This window comes from Galeopterus variegatus, unplaced genomic scaffold, assembly GCF_000696425.1.
Source record: "Galeopterus variegatus unplaced genomic scaffold, G_variegatus-3.0.2 Scaffold923, whole genome shotgun sequence".
Lineage (NCBI taxonomy): Eukaryota > Metazoa > Chordata > Mammalia > Dermoptera > Cynocephalidae > Galeopterus > Galeopterus variegatus.
The window spans coordinates 392,732-408,934 of record NW_007727034.1 but is presented as its reverse complement, the minus strand read 5'-3'; the positions used below and the strand labels follow the sequence as shown (position 1 = coordinate 408,934).

General features: G+C 47.2%; 1 protein-coding gene across 1 annotated transcript in view; it reads left to right on the top strand.

Moving 5' to 3' along the window:
• Positions 1-16,203, top strand: part of NLRP1 (NLR family, pyrin domain containing 1) — a 46,989-nt gene that overhangs the window by 26,412 nt on the left and 4,374 nt on the right. The window contains exons 7-12 of the mRNA XM_008573465.1: positions 36-127; positions 851-1,061; positions 2,402-2,625; positions 11,318-11,580; positions 12,076-12,201; positions 15,869-16,010. Coding sequence (XP_008571687.1) covers positions 36-127; positions 851-1,061; positions 2,402-2,625; positions 11,318-11,580; positions 12,076-12,201; positions 15,869-16,010 — 1,058 coding nt within the window. The remainder of the gene's footprint in view (positions 1-35; positions 128-850; positions 1,062-2,401; positions 2,626-11,317; positions 11,581-12,075; positions 12,202-15,868; positions 16,011-16,203) is intronic.

Below are 16,203 nucleotides of genomic sequence, written 5' to 3'. Positions count from 1 at the left end.
GAGATCTTAGGGAGAATGAACAACTCCGTGTCTAGGAATCCAAGTGTGATGATCCCAGATGAGGATCCAGATGAAGGAGAGACGAGTCATAATACGTCCTCACTCAAGCGGCAGAGACCAAAATCAGGTAGTTTTATTTGTTTGTTTGTTTGTTTCTTAAAGATGACCGGTAAAGGGATCTAAACTCTTGACTTGGTGTTGTCAGCACCACGCTCTCCCAAGTGAGCCAACCGGCCATCCCTATATAGGGATCCGAACCTGTGGCCTTGGTGTTATCAGCACCACACTCTCCCAAGTAAGCCACGGACCAGCCCTAGAATCATGTAGTTTGAATGGCCCAGGCTGGGAGCATCATGACAGGGCTGGGGGGCATTATCTCCTCCATCTCCCTGCCTCTGATGGGGACAGGGCAAGGTCCCCATCTAGGAGGGCCCCACCCCCTGCAAGATCTTTCGCTCCTAGAACCTTGCTGAATTTCTGCTTCTCTCTCCAAGCCTAGGGGACTGGTGCTGCCTCTCTCTGGACCATATAGATCATGCATCAGACTCTGAAACTGGGCCCAGTCTCCCTATCTGGGCTGCTGAGGCCTGGAAATCATGTCTCCATCCCTGCATCCATCTTTTGAGCCATGTTTCTCTATTCACCTGACCACCTGGGGCATGCTAGGAAGAGTGACACTTTTGGATGGGGGGAAGGGAGGTGGGCAGAGGCTGGGTTGGGGGACAGTGGGGTAGGCCTCCTCAGCAGACAGACAGACCCAGGAGCAGGGACAGAAGCTGCAGACACACTCCCTGCCCAGGCTGGCCAGCCTTGAGAAGGTCCCTTCCATGGTCCAGTTGTGGGGGGTGAGAGGCCCAGGCAGGAGAACTGCACCTGATCACTGCCCTGCCTGTTCCAGAGGGAAGCTCCCCACAAATAACACAAGTGGAACCCTTCTGTCTGCCTTCTCCTGCCTTTCTGGGGGAACTGCACATTGAGCTTCTGGGGACCAAAGATGTCTTCTGGAGTGCCACAGGGCCTGTGGCTGCTGAGGTAGTTGACAAAAGCAGGAGCCTGTACCGGTGAGTGAGGGGGCTCTGCCTGTCCCACCCAGCACCCTGCCCCTGGGTCCCCATAGACAGCTCCCCTCCCAGTACCCACTGGGTCCTCTCCCCTTGACAAGCTAGAGGCAGAGACAAGGCTGAGATAGTGCGTATGTGGTTCTTTTTTTTTACGGAAAAAGAAATTTTATTATGAAAATTTTTAAACAGACACAAAAATGGAGAAAACAAGGAATTTCCATGTACCCACTACCCAGCTTCAACAACCATTTTGCCAAATTGTTTCAGCCACTGTATTCACTTTCCTCCTTTTTAGTTGTTAGGTATTTTAAATCCAAGACAGCAGGTGACTTTATCCTTAAACATTTCATTACGCTTCTCAAAAAATAAGAATGAAGACCTTTTCTTCCATCACCACAATGCCATTATCACATCTAACAAAGTTGACAATTCGTCTTTTATATGATCTAATACCCAGTCCATATTCAAATTTGCTCTCTGTCTAAAATGTTTTCTTGCAGGTGGTTTGTTCTAATCAGGATCCACACAAGGTCCACTCATTATATTTGGTTTGTTATGTCTTTTAAATTTCACTTAAATCTCCTGTAGTCTATGTGCTCCTGTGTTATTAATACCCGCTATGTGCTAAGTACTGCACTAGTAGCCAGGAACCCTAAAATGAATTTGGAGGCCCTGCCCTCCAAGGGTTTACAGTCTCATAAGTAATAAATGTCTCTAATCATAATCACGATCTTTTATATAACTCCTTGCCTCTCACCAAACACTGTCACAGACATGATCTCAGCTAGGAGACAGTGTCACTCCCAACTTACACCTACAGAAGCTGGCTTCCTGCGACCCCACCATTTCCCTTGTGGGGAGCCTGGAGAAAGTCACTAGGATCTCTGTAAAGCACCATTTTCAGCTCCAGGTGTTTATCATTAATATTAGCATGTAAACCGTTATTAACGATTGCCAAATAGGCACTTAAAAAAAAAAACAAACCCTTGCCTATTTCATCATCATCATCATCATTGTATTCATCACCATAACAGTGACAGCTAACTGCTCCCAGGTGTATATTAAGCTGTCAGCATGTAGCTCACATATTACTCACAACCCTTTTATTATTATCCCTACTTATACAGATGAGGAACCTGATAATAGGGAGGTTAAATAATTTGCTCCGGGATCCACAATCAGAGAGTGAGGAACCAAGACTCAACTCCACATTTGTCTGACTCTGACATCTGGGCCTGGAGCCACTACTGTATCCACAAGCCCCTGCACAGGCCCTGGCTTCCAGCAGGTGCTCAGTGAGTTTGCATAATTTAGTGTCTGTCTCTCCCTCTTCTTCCCAGAGTTTGCTTCCCCATGGCCGGCTCCTATCACTGGCCCAAGACGGGTCTCTGCTTCGTGGTGAGAAGGGCAGTGACCATCGAGATTGAATTCTGTGCCTGGGACCGGTTCCTGGGCAGGACTGTCCCTCAGCATGGCTGGATGGTGGCAGGGCCTCTGTTTGACATCAAGGCTGAGCCGGGAGTCGTGGTAGCTGTGCACCTCCCTCACTTTGTGGCCCTCCAAGGTAAGCAAGAGGGAGGCTCAGCGAGGGTGGTGGTGGTAATATCATGCCTGAAAAAGAGTACAGGATGACAGTGTCCTGGGGAAGGAGTTCATGGCTTCCTTAGAGAGACTGAGAGGAAGTGATGGAGGTGGAGACAGATTTTCTCTCATCCCACTCTTCTGCATATCTTTTTTGAAGCACATGTCTCCCAGTCTCATAATTGTTTTTGCCTGGGATTCCTTAAAAGTTTCCCTAAATGGAAAGTGATCTCCTCAATAACAATAATAACTAACATTTATTAAGTGCTCTTTACATAGATCATATCACTCAGAATTCCAGCAGAAAACAGATGATATACTCAGCTGAGATTTTTGAAGAGACTTTTCAAAGAGAGGACTATTTACAAAGTAAGGCTAAATGAATTAATAAGGAATATTGGGGTAACCAGGGACTAGCTGCAATGCAAAGCCATTACTACTCCTACAGGCAGGGCAAAGAAACAGAGTCACAGACTCCATTTGAGAGATGGAGCCATGAAAGAGGGGCTTCCCAATAGATGAGAGTAGTCATAAAATATCCCAACCTGTGTCAGTTCCCACAGGTAAAGTCCCCCAAAATATAAGCTCACAGTCAAAAATCTCACAAAGTATTAACAAGGCACCATAAGTCAAGACCAGCAGAAACTACAGGTAGCAGGATCTGTCCCTTAAATACTTCAGATATTGGAATTATCAGAAACAGAATATGAGCAAAAAGACTGGCCAGTTAGCCCCATTGGTTAGAGCATGGTGTTATAAGACATAGGTCAAAGATTTGGATCCCGGTACCAGAAATGTGTGTGAGTGTGTGTGTGTGTGTGTGTGTGTGTGTGTGTGTGTGTGTGTGTGTGAGCAAAAAGCAAGACACCATTAAAAACTGATAAATTGAATTTGGAAACAAATGAAAAGTAAACTAACTAAACAGAAAATATGAAGAAAAAAATGAAAGAAGAGATTAACATAGAGATACCATGAGAAGGCCTAACATATATCTCATTGGAATTCCAGAAGCATATGATACAGAAGATGGAAACAGTGCAATATTCAAAGAGATAATTGCTAAGAAATGTCTAGCATTGCTGACAGATATGAGACTTCTCAGAATGAGAAACCCCAAAAATTCAAATCAGGAAAGAGAGAGAGAAATCAACAGTAGAACCATTATAGTGAGATTACAGAATAATGTTGTCTACGAGAAGATCTTGACAGCATCCAGAGATAGATTACCCACTGTACAATATATGCATGTATTGGAACAACACACTGTACCCACAAAAATGCATAATTAAAAATAAAAACACTGGAAAAAAAGAAGAAAGATTACCTAAAAAGGTACAGTACTGCAATTAGGCTGATGACTGATTTTTGATAAGCAACAATGGAAGGCAGAAGACAATGGAATGGTATGTTCATTATACTAAGGAAATAACTGTCAATCAAAAATTGTAAACACAGAAGAATTATTTTTTAAGAAGAGGATAAAACAGACATTTTAAAACAAACCAAAACCAAGAGTACTTTCCACAACGAAATGCCTATTGAGGGAAATTCTAAAAGATGTACCTCAGGCAAGAGGAAAATGATCCTACATGGAAAGTCTGAGAGGCAAGAAGAAAAATAAACAAAGATACTGAGACACCTGTGAAAAAGCTAACAAAACTCCGACTGGATAAAACAGCAATATGAAGGTCTGCTATGAGGGGATTTAAAAGGGAGAGAGAGAACCAAATAAATACCAACAATAATAGTGAATTGAAATATAGTTCAGGGCTGGCCAGTGAGCTCAGTTGGTTGGAACATGGTGCTGATAACACCAAGGTCCAGGATTTGATCCCTGTACTGGCCAGCCAAAAAAAAAGAAAGGAACATAGCTCAGAAGGAATACAAACGGCAGGGCTGACATTCAGACAGAGGCACCAGTACTGCCATCCAGGTTGAAATTTTGAAATACCTCTGTTCTGGTCAGTAGAATGAAATTCCTCACTTCCTGAGACCACAAACTACCTCACCACATCATCCAGTGTTGGCCACCGATGCAGAGAATGAGGACGGGGTGTGGCATGGACTGGAGGGGTGGCCGAGGCAGCACTTCTCTGGATAAGCCTAGGGCAGGCAAGAGGGTCTGAGCCTACCAGGCAGCAGGACGGGGACATCTGGAGCGGTGTTGTTGGCAGGGGCTGCAGCACAGGCTCTCCACACCAGGCCATGTGGACAGAGCTGGCATCAGGTGAAACCCAGCCAATGCTGGGTACAGGCACTTAATGTCTACCAATTTAATAAGAAAGCTAGAAGGGTCCGATGTGGTTCCTGATGTCAAAACATGACTCGGGCTTCATTTAATTGATGATGGAATGATTTGATAAACAATTTGTTACAGCTTCTATCAGTTGTATCATATGCACTGTTTAGTTAGATAATAAAAGGGAGTATATTTTAATTTTTCACTTAGATATTGATTGGCATATTAATTTATAGTGCCATCCCAATAGTTTGATATATTTAGTATCACCTCAAGGTAAAGATATTCATTATCTTTAGACTTAAAGTACACACATTAAAATATTATGGTAACCAATTACAGCATATATGTAAGAAGAATAATCTTCAACTAGTAGAAAGGGAAAAAATAGAATGTGAAAAATAAAAAGCAAGGAACTGCCCAATACCCAGGACCAGGAAAGGCTCATTTGTTGAGGTCACAAAAGCTCCATGAATAATTCAAGCTGCACCTCAGCAGGAGAGCATGGACCAGAGGAATAGCAACCAGAGCCTCTGGTACCTCGTGAGTCCTGAGGCGACTGCTTTGACACACCGCATCATGTCATGCAGGTGTTCCCTAGGGAAAGTTCCCAAGCAAAGTGGGGCAGTGGGGAGGGAGTTTCAAGACAGCTCTAGGGGCTGCAGAGGCCATTCGGATGGGGAGAGGGTGCTGATGGCTCAGATGACAGCCAACACAAGTTATTTTCCCCACCTGACAATCTGCAGAGTCATGAATGCAGCCACCTCACAACCACGCTGCCTCTTTCACAAGCAGGACCTAGGCCAGGGGGGCTCCGAGTGCTCTGTCAGGAAGAGAGAGGCTTGGCCAATGGAGTCAGTGGGTTCAGCCCTGCTGTAGCTCTGCCTGTGCCCAGCAGTGAGAGAACTTGGTCTGCTAGACCTGGGATGCTCAGGGCTGCACTGCTGCCTGTCACTGTACATCTGGGTATTCCAGGGAGCCTCATGCAGGTAAGGCCTGGAGCCAGAGTGCACCAGCAGGGCCCGGAGGGGCCAAGTCTACCTTTAGCTGCTGCTCCCAGCCCCCTTCTCACACCCCACTGTGAGGACACCTACACACACCCCGGTCAGTCTTGTACGTCCATCAGGTGGGACTGGGAAACGGGATTTGCCCAAGGAAGTGATGACCCTCCGAGTGCACAGAAATCTAGCCAGAGTCTGCTAGGGTGATAGTCGTATCTGGACAGGACTGAATTCAGTGAGTTGGTGGCACTGCCCTTTGGGGGCACCTGAGACAGAGCTAATAAGAACTGTGAACAATTCCTGAGCATTCTGTGCCAGGTACCATGCAAGGTACTTACATATGTTTTAATATCTCGATTTCATAACGACCTGGCAGGCTAGGTACTGTGGTGTTCCCCTGGTGTATCAATGAGGAAATTGAAGCTCAGAGAGATGACTCTTGTCCAGACTGGGGATTCTAACCCAGGTCCCATTAATTTCAGAGTAAGAGCTACCCGACCTCAGTACTGCCCAAGCCCATGTCCCACCACCCTTCCCTAGAACACATTCTGGACCTCACCCTGTGGCCAGACAGGATTTATTCCCTTGGGATTCTGCACACAGAGCAAGAAGCAAACTGCACAAAGGCCGCTTTTAGCTCGCAGTGACCGTGCCAGCCAGGAACACAATCCTGGGGCCAGGCAGGGCCTCTTCCAGGAATCCCTGCTGCCTGCTATCCAGGCTGCAGCTGTTGCTTGTCTTGGAAATGATGACCTCACCACCTAAAGCAGGCCCGGTTGATTTGAGTTGCTGCTTCACCATCATCAGTGAGGTCTTATGTCTGGTCATTAACTTTCCCAGGTGAGTTTTCTCCCACCATAGCTAGAGCTTAGGGTTTTCGGCATCTCAGTTTCACTTCAGGGCCTCACAGACCTCACCACCCGGGGCGTGCTCACCCTCCTGCAGGACCAGCTCCATCAGGTGTGGGGCCCAGCATAAAATGAGAAGGGAGGCCCCTTGTTTTAAAAGGATTAAGAATGTCATGATGGCTACAGCGGAACTTTAAACCAAGCACCAGACCCTTCTGAGTGCAGGGCTCTGTATGCCTGCACAGGCCACACACCCATGAAGCTATTCCTGTCCTTTGTCCCCCACCACCCACCTCCTTGAGCATACACACACCCTGCTGTCCACACGGCCCTTGCTCCAGGAAAGTGAGTTCCCTCATTCTCATCGTGCTCACTACTCTCTGTGCTGTCCGTGGGGAATGAGGACCCAGCCACAGGTACAATCATTCCCCAGCTTCTCTCTCAACCCTCCTGCCCACCGCAGGAGCTCACCTGGACTGCACTGCTGGGAACCATAGTGGTATTACACCTGCTTCAAAAGTGATGGTTCTCTGGAATGAGCACCTTCTGAATCAGACAATAATAGAGAGCCCCAAAACTCCTCAGATTTAGCAAAATGCTTCAAAACATATGAGTACCTTTTTCTTCCCAGACCCCAAGGATTACCTGGAGGGATAGGCCAGGTTGCTTGAGGAAGAAACAGAAAGAACCACAACAGCCAGGTGTTGATGTACCTGCTAAAGCTGCATTTTGTCCATAATAGTAGCAGATAGCCCTTGCTATTCCAAGCGCTTTACAGACACAAACTCAATTTAACCTTCCAACCGATGCTAGGAGGTGGATGCTGTTGTTGGCTCCACTTTACAGATGATGCACTGAGAGGTTAAGTAACTTGCTCACAGTCTCATAGCTGGTAGGCGCTTTTGCTGGGGTCACACTCAGGCAGTCATATCGTTTAATCACTCTGCTAGATGTATCTCTAGTGCCCCCACACTTAAGTGATGTGTGTCCCATGGTCCCTCCTTGAGCAGGAAAGTTGCTTTGCTCCTCAACAGCTCACCTGAGCCTGGGTGGTGCTGACAACACACTTAGCAGTGAGGGCAGGGCTGTGGTATCAGGCCACAGCCCCAAGGGCAGGGTCTAAAGGAGAGAAAGCCCCCAGGCTCCTAAGATGGTGGGAGCAGGAGTAGCAACACTGGGCATGTGCAGGGAAAGGAGGAAGCCGATGGACTTCCCTGACAAAGCACTTGTGACGCTCTGGGCCATTGTTCTAGTCTCTGTCTGTCTTCCCTGTTGGGCCATGAGCTCCAGAATTGCAGTGCGTGTCCTTCCATAGGAAATTGCATGTTGTAAGTGCTCAGTAAACTTTTGCTTAATAAACAACCTGAGGCCCTGTCACAAAAAATGCCTACCCCATGGCAGCTTGTTCTGAATATTTCTAATGAGACCAGCCAAGGCAGCTCCAGGTAGCAGGTCCTGGTCTTCCTGCCAATGATATTTGCCCAGTCACCACTCAAGCATCTTCCCTTCAGATCACCATTTTCCCTGTTGCTTTCCTTCTCTTTCCAATTTATCAGCACAAATATACTGTCAGTCAATGCATCTGGAGAAGGTGATTCTGCTGCAGTCTATTGAAAGGACAAAATATGCAAGCAGGAAGGTGACCAACTCATCCCAGATGGCCTGGGACTTTCCCGGTCTTAGCACTGACAGTCTTGCATCCTGGGAGCTCTTAGTTTTGGGAAAGCCAGAATAGTTGGTCACTGCTATGGTTGGAATGTTTGTGCCCTCTGAAACTCAGTTTGAAACTTAATCCCCAATGTAACTGTATTAAGAAATGGGGCCTTTAAGAGGTGACTGGGTCATGAGGGCTCTGTTCTCATGGATGGATTGATCCATTCATGGGTTAATGAATGATCAATGGGTTAATGGAGGATTAATGGGTTATCATGGGAGTGGGGTTAGTTATCACAAGAGTGGGTCTGTTATACAAGCTGGATTGGCTCTCTCTCATGAGTCCCCTCACCATGTGAGTCTCTGTGCCACCTCAGGACTCTGCAGAGTCCCCACCAACAAGAAGGCCCCTAGACCTTATATTTCTCAGACTCCAGAACTGTAAGAAATTCTTTATAAATTACCCAGTCTCAGGTATTGAGTTATGGCAACAGAAAAGACAAAGACAGTCACCCTGGCAAGAAGACAAGCATTAGAGACACATGGCACTTTCTGGAATTTGGCCAAAATTAGTCTGGCACAGAGCATCTGTAAGTGCCACAAACTGTGGTCAGAGTGCCGGGATCTGGGACTAGGGCAGTGTCTGGCTGTGTGGTCCTGGGAAAAGCACCCCCTCCCAGGGTTTCAGTTCCTGCATCTGACATGTGAGGACCTTCCAGTGCTGCAGAGGTCCAGGGGAGATCATCCACCTAGTGTCGCTGATGGCAGCACAGAGCAGCACCATCTCTTGGAGAAGCAGTTTGGGAGTTAAAAAAAAAGTCATATCTTTCCACACATTACTCATCCCTTGGTACTTACTGATTCCAAGACAATAGCACAAGGGAAAGGGGAGCTAGAAAAGCTCTCTGCAGAAATATATGCATTGCAGTGCTAGTTATGGTGAAGAGTTGGAAGCAAACAACTCCGCAATGAGAGGCAAATGATGAATGACAGGCTGACACATCTACTGGCAGGATCCTCTGCTGCAGTCATTGGAAAGGTCTGACAGATGTCTGTGACAATTTAAACTGATGTGGGAAAAGCAGGAGACAAAGCTGCATGGACTAGGATGGAAACATTGAAAGGTGTTGCTGCAGAGAAAGACTGAGAAAACGGCACAATGGTGACAAGATTATTATATCACTTGATTGGTGAGATCATAGGTGAATTCTTCCTCATTTTTTCAGATGATGTACACAACTGTGATATTATTTTTCATACAAAAATGCTATTAATAAATAGGAAAACTTAAGTAATGGTCTCTGTGGCCCCTTCTGGGATTAACATCACTCGGTGATATTCTTTTTTTAAAAAAAAAAAAAAGATGACCAGTAAAGGGATCTTAACCCTTGACTTGGTGTTGTCAGCACCACACACTCCCAAGTGAGCCATGGGCTGGCCCACTCGGTGATATTCTGATTGATGGCCACAAAGACTAAGGGCCTTGTCCGGCTTGCTGGATGTCTTCCTGCTCAGAAACCACCTGCATTGCAGCAGTTGCCAGGCAACGTAGGGATGGATCCAGGACTCCTGACCTCTAGGCCAGTGTCTCTCCCACTCCAGCCTTCATCCCTCAACCTCTCTCTTGTGGCTTCAGTGTCCTCACCTGGTGCATTGATCAGAGGCTGCAATCAAAGAAACCAATTCTGGCTGATTTAGGCAGAAACAGAATGTATTGGAAGATTCTTGAGTAACACAGACTTAACAAAAGGTAAGGCAACGAGTCTAAGGGGGACAAAAAGGCAGTGACCTAACGATGCTGAGAAACCAAGGACAAAGCCAAGGTCACACCAAGAAAAATAGAGAGATCTTTGCTGCGGACACAACCACTGTGGGACTCTCCTGCTGCATGGGCCACTGGACTCTTGAGCCCACTACTACTGCCCAGATAAGCTCTGTCTCTTCCTCTGTGTTTCACCCCTCTAGACTCGAGATCCTGATTAGGTGCATCCAGTTAGTTAAGTCTTGACCACTCACCTGTATCACAGCTGCCAGAGTGTAGCATCTTCCTGAGTGTGAGGCTCAGCTTGCCTCCTGCCAAGACCCACACAGTGATAGAGAAGGGGGTTCTTCCCCAAAAAAATGGGATTGAATGGAGGGTGACCAAATATTGACCAATGTAGACTACCTTTGGTCACTCTATTTTCCCCACTGTCCCTTTCTTTTTGTTCTCTACCTGCCTAGAGTCAAACCTGCCAGCATCATTCAATGGTGATAGTCTCATAGTTACAGAATATACACCAGGGCAGGTAACCATAACCTTCCAATATCTTTCCCGGCTCCAGAGCCTGGGGCTGGAACTGTGTACGAGTTTGGTTCGAGGGGGTTCCTGTGGTGCTCCCACCCCAAAGACATTATCGCCCACAGCCTCCAAAGGCCCCAGGCTTAGGCATGCCATCTTCCCCATACCGGGTGCCTTAGTCCATTCAGGCTGCTCTAACAGAGTACCATAAACTGGGTAGTTTTTAGATGGCTTATAAAACACAGAAGTTTATTTCACACAGTTATGGAGGCTGGGAAGTCCAAGATCAAGGTGCCAGCAGATTCAGTGTCTGGTGAGAGCTCTCTTATTCACAGATGGTGCTTTATAGGTGTTTCCTATCAGGGCCAAAGGGGCAAACAAGCTGCCTTGGGTCTCTTTTATAAGGGCACTGATTTTATTCATGAGGGCACTGCCCCGATCTCATCACCTCCCAAAGGTCTCCTCCCACTAATACCATTACCTTGAGAGTTAGGATTTCGACATACGAATGTGGGGAGACACAAACATTCAGACCATAGCACTAGGTTCCCCAAGAGGGTTCCTGAGCCTAAGCCCTGGGATCCTACTGCCCCAGCCATGCCTGACTCAGGGAGGGCACTGAATCCATGCCTCTCGAACCCATTCTTCAACAGGCGGCCATATAGACATCTCCCTCTTCCATGTGGCCCACATTAAAGAGGAGGGGATGCTCCTGGAGAAGCCAGCCAGGGTGGAGCCACATTACATAGTCCTGGAAAACCCCAGCTTCTCCCCCATTGGGGTTCTCCTGAGAGTGATCAACACTGCCCTGCGCTTCATTCCCATCACCTGCATCGTGCTGCTCTACCACCACCTCCGTCCTGAGGAAGCCACCTTCCACCTCTACCTGATCCCCAGTGACTGCTCCATTCGGAAGGTGACAGTGACAGCCAGAAAGGCTGGACCGGGGTGGGCTGACGGTTGACATGAAGTGCAGCCAGAGAGCCCTCTAGAGGGGTCCTCCAGCGGGAATGTTGATGTGGTTTTCCTGCCCCCTGCTCAGCCATGGATGGGTCTCCTGACTCCCCACGGTCTCCCCCAGCTGGGTTTGCTGCTCCATCACTGATCTCTGGTCAACACTTTGCAACCTCTTCCCAAGAGTTGGAAGGATAGGAGGGCTCCATGCCCAGAAAGGCTACAGAGTCTTTTCTATTCTCACTTCTCTAGCAATGACCCTATTCCCACCCTGAAGATAGCAGAGGCCAAGTGTGGGGCTCCCTGTGTTGCAGTGCACAGGGGAGAGGTGTGCACAGGTGGTATTTACACCCCACACCCAGCCCACACAAACACACCAACACACCCTCTCACCTTATTCAGAGCAGATTCCACAGGACAGAATCCTCCCTTAATTGTTGTTCCGTGTGTTCCTCAGGCCATAGATGATGAAGAAAAGAAGTTCCAGTTTGTGGGAATACGCAAGCCGCCCCCACTGACCCCTCTCTACATGGGCTCCCGCTACACTGTGTCCAGTTCAGGAGGGCTGGAAATAATCCCCAAGGTGAGCAGCCCAGATGTTGACCCCCTTGCAGGGATTGGAAGTCATGCTTGGGGTAAAAGCCCGTGAGGCAGGTCCCAGAGCTTTCCCAGGAACAGGATGAATTGGGGTTGGGCTAAAAGTAAGTGGAATTTGGGGTGAGCAAGAATGCTTCAAAGATAGGGGGAAAGGGAATTAGGGGGAGGGAGGATCACATCAGAATGGGAAGAACAGTGAGGCTTGACTTGGGGGCACTGAGAAGAGTCTGGGCTATAGGGCACCAATGCCCTCTGCCAAAACCAGCAGAATCACACCTGAACACCTGGGTTTACTACCCATTGCAGCGGGAGAGCACACACCATGGGGAACCATGCAGCATCTCAGTAAAAGATTGTTAGAAAGAACCTAGTACAGGATTTGGGCCTTGGTTGAGTAATTTGGGGCCAGGATTAAGGAAACGGAGATTTGCTATAGAATGGGTATTGTCAGAAAGCAGGGAAATTCTATGATTGGGAATCTCAGTAAATGTTATCTCTACAGAGGGCAAACTGAAGCAAGGAAAAAGCAATAATTGCTAAAAAAAAAAAAAAAAAAAAAGAGGGAGGGGGGGGGGGAGAGAAAAAAAAAAAAAAAAAAAAAAAGAGGGAGGGGGGGGGGGAGAGAAAAAAAAAAAAAAAAAAAAAAAGAGGGAGGGGGGGGGGGAGAGAAAAAAAAAAAAAAAAAAAAAAAAGAGAGAGAGAGAGAGAGAGAGAAGAAGAAGAAGAAAAAAGAAAAAGAGTAGCAGTCACTCACTTAGTGAGGGGGGATGTTTGGCATTTTGCGGGCTGCCCAACGACCTGTCTGAAGTGGCTGTCCTGTGAAGCTGTGTGTGTCCAACAGGAGGACGACACGGTGAGCTGTAAGCCTCGGCCCAGTTTGTGATGACTTCGAGGTCTAGCTGTCAGCGTCAGGTCAGTTCCTGGATGTCAGAGGCTGCTTTTCATTCATTCTCAGTCCCCCTTTCTGGTAAAAGGCAGATGAAGTCAGGCCACTGGGCATTAATCCACAGTATCCAAATCTTCACCATTGCCCAGATTTTACTGCTAAGGATTGGAGGAGCATCCATGGAATGGTGATTTGTAGTTGGACCAAAGTTAATCCTTCTTTCTCCTTCTATGGTGAAAGAGTTTCTGAGTCATTTGAGGTGACGATGGCTATGCAGGAGCATTTAAGACTCAGGACAGAACATTATCAAAAACAAAAGGATTATGAGTCTTTGTAACGGGCCTTGAAACCAGAGGACTCGATGATGAAACCCACTCAATAAAAACATGTTCAGAAGGCAGTCGAGTCCCTTTCAGGAAGCCAGGTGTTTTGCTTTTTTTCCCTCCCTAGCCCCAATTAGTTCTATGTGCAACAAGAAGTATTTGCTATCATAAAAATTCCCCTTTGACTAGCTGTTACATTCTTGTCTGAAAGGTCAGGTGGGGGATGATAGATCCAGCAATCGGTTAAATTCAGAGCAGTAGCTGTGGTTTGGGATAAAAGAACAAGAGTTTTGTTTTTCCATAAGTGGTAGACAGAGACCATAGGGTCAGAAAAAAATAGGATAAAAATAAGGGAGATCATATTAGTGTTTTAGAGAGCGTCAAATGGAATAAGAGACTAAGATTAGCAATAGAATAAAGGGATAAAAAACAGCATTGAATCAGAAAATTAATCTCGTTCTGACACCTTGGGCAGAAGCTGTCCACCTCTGGAGTCAGCAGCTGCTGAAGGATTCCTAACGATCCTCAGTCGTATCAGTCGGGGTTCTCCAGAGAGACAGAATCAATAGGATATGTAATAAACATATGAGAGGGATTTATTAAGGGAATTGGCTCACGAAATTGTGAAGAGAAGTCCCACAATAGGCCATCCACGTACCGGATGCCAGTAGTGTGGCTCCGTCCAAGTCTGAAGGCCTCCAAACCAGGGAAGCCCACGGTGTTTTTAGTGTAAGTCCTGGAACCGAAAGCTGCAGAGTCTTGAGCTTTGATGTCCATGGACAGGAGAGAAGAGTGTATCCCAGCTCCAGCAGATAAAGAGAGCGATTCACATTTTTTTCTCTGTTTTTTATTCTTTCCGGGCCTCTAGCAGATTGGATGGTTTTCCCCCATTTGAGGGGGGATCTTTCCCGTCCAGTCCATTCAGGTTCTCATGCTAATCTCTTCTGGAAACACCCTCATGGACAACATCTTGAAAGATAGCTTTACTCGGTTTCTCAATATCCCTAATCAAGTTGACACCTGGAATTAACCTTCACATCAGTTTAAGCTCTCCAAATGGACTAGATGTCCAGTAGTTAGGAGGGAGTGATATTTATCTTTTGAGCTGAGACACAGGCATCCAAGGACGAATGTCTTGGAGTTTTCCTGCTGTGTCAGTTGTTAACAAGGAATGAGAGGAAGACATGATTCAGTCATTCAACAAATACCAAGTGCCGAGTATATGCTGTCTTCGGTGGAGATAGTTCAGTGAACAAGACAGACTAATCCCTGCCCTTGGGAAGATAGTGACCAAGCATCACAAAGTGCTGTGAAGAAACATAGCACTGTAAGAGAGTGGCTTGGGCTACTTTAGACTGGGTGGTCAGGGCAGGCATCTCTGAGGAGGTGACATTGGAGCTGAGACCTCAGTGGCAAAAGAGGTTCAGGCATGTAGAGATTTGTGGCAGTTTCAGGCAGAAGGAATGTGTGCAGAGGCACACAGGTAGGAACAAGCTCGACACCTCCAGGTGACAGAAAGGAGGCCAGTGTGGCAGAGCTTAGTGTGTGTAGCAAAAGAGGGGCCAGACCACAGGCTGAGTCTCCCAGGGCTCATGCGCCCTGGCCACCCTGAGGTGGAGTTTGGGTTTTGTCCTAAGTGCAGTGGCAAGCCCTTGGGGGGTCTTAAACAGGGTGATACAAGACCTGACTCACTTTCACAAAGATGCCTCCGGCTGCTGGGTGAGAATGCACAATAAGCAGGCAAGGGTGGATGAGGAGAGACAGGGCACAAGGCTCTTGCAAAAGGCAGGCTAGACTTGATGGTGGCTTGACTAGGGTGGTAGAAGTGAAGACGGAGAAAAGTTGATGGATTCAGGTTATACTTTGGAAGTAGAGCCAACAGGACTTGGCAGATTGGCTGGGTATGGGAGGGAGTTCCAGATGATGCCTCCTTTGGCACCTGTGTGTTCGGTGGATGTTGGTGCCATTTACTGAGTTTGGGGAAAATGGGAAAGAGCGTGTTTGGAAGACAGTTGGGAATCAAGAGTTCTGTGGTGGACATAATTTAGGAAAGAGGATGGATGCCAATGTTCTGTTGATTGAAAGTGGATCAAGTTTAAGATTCATTGGGAAGACAGGCTTTGGGCTGGAGAAATAAGGGTTCAGATTCAAGATGGGGGAGGTCAAGGAAGAAGAACCTGTCTGACTCAAGATGGAGAGAGAAGGATCTGGAGTAGGATGCGTGAGCTCCATTTTTAAGGTTGAGCCCTGACTCATCCATGGGGTACCCAGCTGTGTTCTCATCTTTGAGTCAGGATTTGTGGTCTGAAGGTGGCAATTGATTTCAGCACAGGAGATGATTAGAGTGTCCCTATGGGGTTGAGCAGGGCTAAGAAAGTGTCGGGTGGGGAAGGACTTGCAGGATGAACAGTGGTTTCTCACGTGGCAACTCTTTCTCTGTTCAGGAACTGGAGCTCTGCTATCGGAGCCCTGGAGAGTCCCAGCTCTTCTCTGAGTTCTACGTTGGCCACTTGGGGTCCGGGATCAGGCTGCAAATTAGAGACAAGAAAGATGAAACTGTAATATGGGAGGCCTTGGTGAAACCAGGTAAAACCAGAAGTCTAGGGAGCTCAGAGGTGGGAAAAGTGAAAGGGCACACGGACCCGAGCTGATAAAACGACATGACCCGAGCTGACAGTTCGCCAGAGAAGTTCTGCTTTATTCAAGGACTGCATGTACATTTATAGGGAGCTGCGTTCTGGGTTTTGATAGGGGGTGGACGGGGCGGTAGCTGATTGGA